Genomic DNA, 6,063 nt, shown 5'->3' with positions numbered 1-6,063 from the left:
GCAGTACATGTGCTTTAACTGCATAAGTACTCGATTAGGCAGTTAGTTTTTGTAGCACAACTGTCACTTCCACAATAAAGACACAACAACCGCAATTTAACAGTCTTTTAGTATAAAAAAGTGAATCCCAACTAACATAGGGCTATGCTACATTGGTAATGCAAATGATACGTATAAAATTATGGATGTACTACCATGTAACAAAATTGCCCTTCCTACAGTGCCATTCATAAAAAATTCCCAAGAAGGGCATATGTTCCTACATTCTTTTTGAACAGTAATGTCTCAAATGATTCATTAGCACCATTGCTGTTACTAGAACTGACAGGAAAAAGGCCGTGGCCAGCCACAGCGTAAGAGACTACTAGATTGAATGATACTACAACTATACAAGGTCAGAGCAGGTGAAATCAATTATGTTCAAATTCACAATATCTGGTCATCTATTGCCATTGCTCTCCACAAGGGAATTTTTGAATGCTGGCCTCTTTATGCTCTTGCCAGAGGTACCTTTGGCTGTCCCAAATTTCTTGACTGGACTTTTTAATGATGTTGTACAGTTTTGTGAATTTTGCTCTCTAATATTCCTTGTAGGCATTATTTCATCAAGAGCCTTGCATAGTGCCTCTTTAGCAATTTTATAGCGCTCAGTGGATGTTGAGCCCTCTTTTGCACATTTGATTGCATCATAGCAAAGATCATTATACCTTGAAGTTGAAGGATCCTCACAGTATCCCCTTAGTTCAATGTAGTTATCCAAGGTGACAGTACTTTTTGCATGCTTTGTCCAGCGTTTCAAGACATAGGCCTTTGGAAGGAAACGCACTCCTTCGATGATAAAAACTCGAAGAGCATGCCTGCACAAGATTCCACAGCTCTCGAATAAGCAACAACTACAGCACACTGTAGTTTGATCTGGACTGAAAGAGACAATATGTGCCTCCTCGTCCCCATCATCTACTGTTAGGCGGTACTTGTGTAGCATCCTATCCTCGAGCCTCTCTGCATGGTACCCAAAGGACTCCGCAAATTGCTCCTGAAATATATCAAACACTTTCCTAGAAAATACTAAACCTGCTTGTTTCTCCACTGGTGAAGCAGTCCTCAGTGCTGGTAGTTGAAACATTGTCAGATAATCTGCCTGGGCTTCTTTCGCATGGAAATTACAAATAGCTTGTTCAAGTTGCTGCACAGCCACCTGTAATTGGGTCTTGGACGAGAAGTATGTATCTATAATCTTTTCAAGATTTTCACAGCTTTGTGCAAGCAGGTTTCTGGCATGAAATGATTGCTTTGTGTATGCAGGGGCCCATCGTTTGCGAATATCATAAAGAGACTGTAAATGTTCATTATTTCTAAAGCCATGTTTCATGAGAACTGATTCCCAACATGATTCAAATGATTCTTCTATTCTACATCCATCAATGCACTTTCTCAGATCAGTTATGAAATGGTCTAGTCCGGGATAAATACTATGCAACTCCTCCTTGACCGTGCCTAATATATGCTTTTCACAGAAAATATGACAGGTGTCAGGTAATACCTTGGCAGCTGCAGCTGCCATCTCTTGGTTCAGCTCTGTTACGAAAGAAACAGGAGGCCTCGCATGCATTGCTTCAAGCCATTTCTCAAATAACCATACAAATGATTCTTCAGATTCTTCAACAAGTAGTGCACAGCCAAAAATAACAGGCTGCACATGATGATTGACACCTGAAAATATGACAATAGGTATATGCTCCTTGTTGCTCCTGTATGCTGTCTCAAACTTAACAGCGTCACCAAAATGGTAATAAGCCATCCTAGCACTCGCGTCAGCCCAGAAGATATTGACCGTGTCCTCATTCTTGTCAAGCTGCACAGCATAGAAAAATGCAGGGTCCTCAGCCTGTACCTTTTTAAGATATTCAAGTAGGCTTTGAGCATCCTCTGGCCCCAGATCATTATACCGGATCTCTCTACGAGGCTGAGAATCTTGGCCATTCAATAGAAGATTTCGTGTGTCAGCAAAGTTCTTTGCAATGACAAGTATCTCACCTTGTGAGCGGACACAACAAACGCTGCTTGCTGGTGCAGGGTTCAGCTCATGAGTGTGCTCTAGGATGAGTTTGGAGACCCTCCAGATACCTTTGTCCTTCCGAATTATCTCAAACAGTGCACTACAACCGTCTCTGGAGGGATCTCTCTTGGTATCGTCTCCATTGTTCTCCCGTCCTGAATGGTAACGGTGCCTTGAGCACACAAGCTTTAGCATCTTGAGTGACTCATCTTGTGATTTTCGAGACTGGCGCACGCGAACTTCAAATCCCGCACGGATAGCATACGAGTAGTAGAATGTCTTGGCAGACTCAAGGGATTCAAACTCCATGTCAATGTATGGGTCAACCATAGTATCGCTCTCAGTGGCTATATAGTGCACTGTGCTGGGCATCCCAACCTCATGGTTATGCTCCTTGACAAGCTTGGTGGCAACCCACTTGTTGTCGCCTCTGCGAAGCACCTCAAGCATGGCGTTGCAGCCTTCCCTGATGGAGGCTAGCCTCTTCCTTGTCTTCTTCCCTGCAACAACACGCTTCTCCTTGCTGAACCCTTCCTTTGAGCAGACAAACCTTAGCATGATGATGGACTCACTGCACTTGGACTTACGGGACCGAGCAATGCGGACCGAAAACCCAACACGGCCAGCATAAGCAATATAGAAGGTCTTGGCAGCCTCGCCCGACTCGAATTCCATCCCCACCCGGGGCTCAAGGCATGGGTCGACTTCAACAGGGAACAACTCCTTACAGACAGACTCTGGGTGTGAGACCACCGCCGGTGGCAGTGACTGTCCTTGGTGGTCAAGAATGTGCACATTGTGGAGCGCCATCTGGTCAACGCCATGGACATGGGTGCTCACGCCAAGGGAGGCCCAGAAATTGATGCTGTCATCCTCGAGTTCCACCCCCTGGGGCTCCATCATCGCCTGCCCCCCAACCTCCATTACCCTTGCCCTCAATACCCTCCCTCGTCTTCTTAGCCAGTCTCCACCACAGAAGCAAATCAAGAACCAAGAAACCAACCAGCAGCAGCTGCCACTCTCTGATGTCCAACCCAAAAACCAGAAAACAACTCCAGGTCTCTCTCCCTCTGGTTCTATGATGCCACTACACCTTCTGTGGGGAAGCAACAAACCCGATGCTTCAATAACTTCACCGAGAACTGTAAGCAGGTAACTCCGGTTGCGGAAATCGAGAGCAAGAACCCTAGTAATTTGACCCAGTGAGACGTCGGATTCCAACAGAAATGCAGGGAAAGGAGGCTGATTTAGTGAGCAAAGAAGAAACGCGGTACCTTCGGGTTGCTCGGCTGCATGGGAACTGCTAGGTATCAGACTAGCAAACTAGCATGGGAACCGCTAGGGATCAGACTACGGAAGCAGGAACCATGAAAGCAAACTAGCAAACTACCTACACAGTAGAAGCATATGTAGTTAGCTTTCAAGGCATGGAATAATCACTACTATAGAACTTCTCCAAGAAATAAAATAGTTTGTAGCATGGCAACCTGACTTCACAATTGGAAACAAAGAAATCTGAAAGGTGTGAACTTGCAGTATATGCAATACACACACACACACACACATATGAAACGTAACAAGTACAGAAAAAAGTAGAAGCATGTTCCATTGCAGCAAACTATCTGGAATGAACAACACATTCAATAAACTTCAGAAGCATGGATACACAAAGCATCAGTTTCATGCTATAACATACCCATGCCTAGTGTAAGCATAACATTTTGAAACTGAAGTTAGCAATGCCTAGCGGCAACATGTGTGTGCATCATTTTGTGATTACAAACTAATTTCATCAATTGAAATTGGTACTTTTGCTAGCCTACACACACTGAAAGAAGGGGGGCAATCATAATATCAACACATACAATTAGAATAAAATAGAACCTACCGCTCCAAATTAAGAGGATAAATTGGCTGCATTATACATATCTGAAATTCGACAATTTTGTAAAGGAAGTAGGAAATATGGAAGCAATCTATGGACACCGAACAAGTACAATTTAGAAGCCCCATGAGTAGGAAGCATGAAAATGTGCAATGCCAATATGGCTCATTTTAATTGAAGCATAGAAAATTTAACAAAGATTCTCGCGGACATGGAGATGCAATTTTTAACAGCTACACTCCAAAATTCACCAAAAATGGTTGAACAACGGAAGCAAACTATGTAGACCCAACCATATATAGCACAGGCGGAGCTCTCGGTAGGGCGAGGGTGGGCGCCCGCCCTACCTCGATTTCCTGCAAGGTACGTATATGTGTACGTATCGCAGTAAGGCTTAGGCACACATCAGTCGCTAGTTTTTGGTTTTATTTAGGGAAGGTCAACCCATGCTGCAAAGGCCTGGTGGTTATTGCATTGTTGGGCCGTGAGCAGCACAATGAAAATTTGGGCTGTGAGCCAGAGGCAGTCAGCAGCTAACGCTCAATCCAATCATCGACATCTTTGTTCCTTTCCTGCACACACACGACACCAAGTACCCTCAAATAAATAAAAAAGCACACAACACCAAGTCATCAGTGCAACTCCAACGGCCGACACATTTCGTCCACCCGCGTCTATTTTCTATCCATGTGAATGAAAACCACGGCCCAACGTGGCCACGCAAACAAACAGACGTATACGACAACTTTAATTTTACATCGAATTCTTTTATGGTTTAGAGTCCGCCCCACCTTAATTTTTTTCCGTCCTCCACCACTGATATATAGTCAGTGTAATTTGGAAGCTCCATAAGTAGGAAGCATAAGAAGAGTGTTACCTGAACTAACTCATCTTTGTTGGAAGCATGGAAATCTGAAAACATAACGGAAGGATGATTGCCACCAACATGGGTATGCAAATTAGTGTTGTCTAAGATTCAAATACACCTAAATTAGTTGATGATTTAGTGTTCTAATACACAATAGACACTTCGATTTCACAGCCAACAACATTTGATATTCAATAGGATATGAACATATCTATCATTGAATACTGGGCAGAATAGAAACCAACTTGCTTTGCAGAAACTAAAAACTGGGGGACCGAAGAAAAGGAGCAGCCACTGACTGTTCTTACTTCAGTAGCCGGCAAGCGGTTGATCCTCCGGGCAGACTGGTGAGGCAAGAAGCGGGGTGGTGATGGTGGCTGCGGCCACCTAATTCCCGGGTGACGCACCGGCGTACTGGACCGGGGGGCGCATCGGATGGGGCGCTGCAGGGGGTCGCACCTGGGCGGCGTTGTCGTAGATAACAAGGAGGAACGACGAATGATTAGCTCGTCGGTGAGGTGGGGCGCAGGGGGTCGAATCTGGGCTGCGCCGGCGGAGAGAACATGGCGGCGCTGTGGTTCGTGAGCTAGGAGGCGAGCGAGGGGGAAAAAATCTACGAGACCGGGTCTAACTCTCCCGCTCGGATGCACAACACGTGGACATCACAATCTCAAAGCATCCAGCCCATTCCCACTTGTCCATGGCGGCCGCTCTAGCATACAACATACTCTCGTTCATGGCGGTGAAGGCCCGGTCGATCCTACATGCCCAGGTAGCACCGCAGCACTGGCTCACGACGGCGGACGACAGATCGGTGGTGGTTCAAATGAGCCCGAGAGCCAGGTTGATCCTACATGCCCACGTAGTATGCCTTCTGGTGCATCAAATTTGTGTTGCAAACAAGGAAGTTTGTCAATTTTCACAATGTATCGGAAGCAATACAAGTAATACTGTCTGAATGGTGGCTTTGATGAATAAACATGAATGCTCAGATTATGGTTGTGGGGAACGCAGATAGATGTGAAAAGTTTTCTTCTCCAAACCGGCCTAGAAACCCTAGCCACCACCAGGGGAGTCCAACCTTTCGGTGTCGTTTTCGACGGTTCCTCTCTCCCAACGATCTCTAGGGTCGTTGGTGGTGAGGGGGGTTGCTAGACCCCGCGCGTGCGGATCGTGTAGCTTTAGGTTCTACGGCCTAGTAGCTTAGCTTTTGGGTCGTTCGGCAACTTGGCTTCGGCGGCGCCAACGACG

At 45.7% G+C, this 6,063-nt stretch overlaps 1 protein-coding gene across 1 annotated transcript; it reads right to left on the bottom strand.

Moving 5' to 3' along the window:
- Positions 1-203: 203 nt before the first annotated feature.
- On the bottom strand, positions 204-5,444 carry LOC123111845 (protein FAR1-RELATED SEQUENCE 5). The gene is made up of 3 exons (XM_044532722.1): positions 5,121-5,444; positions 3,334-3,449; positions 204-3,245 (listed from the first exon to the last, which is right to left on the bottom strand). Exon 3 carries the CDS (start codon positions 2,981-2,983, stop codon positions 440-442), a length of 2,544 nt encoding a protein of 847 aa, XP_044388657.1. The 5' UTR covers positions 2,984-3,245; positions 3,334-3,449; positions 5,121-5,444; the 3' UTR covers positions 204-439.
- Between the last annotated feature and the right edge of the window lie 619 nt (positions 5,445-6,063).

The sequence above is a fragment of the Triticum aestivum genome, chromosome 5B, assembly GCF_018294505.1.
Source record: "Triticum aestivum cultivar Chinese Spring chromosome 5B, IWGSC CS RefSeq v2.1, whole genome shotgun sequence".
Lineage (NCBI taxonomy): Eukaryota > Viridiplantae > Streptophyta > Magnoliopsida > Poales > Poaceae > Triticum > Triticum aestivum.
Note: the sequence above shows the minus strand (reverse complement) of the source record. Positions and strands in the feature narration are given on the sequence as shown.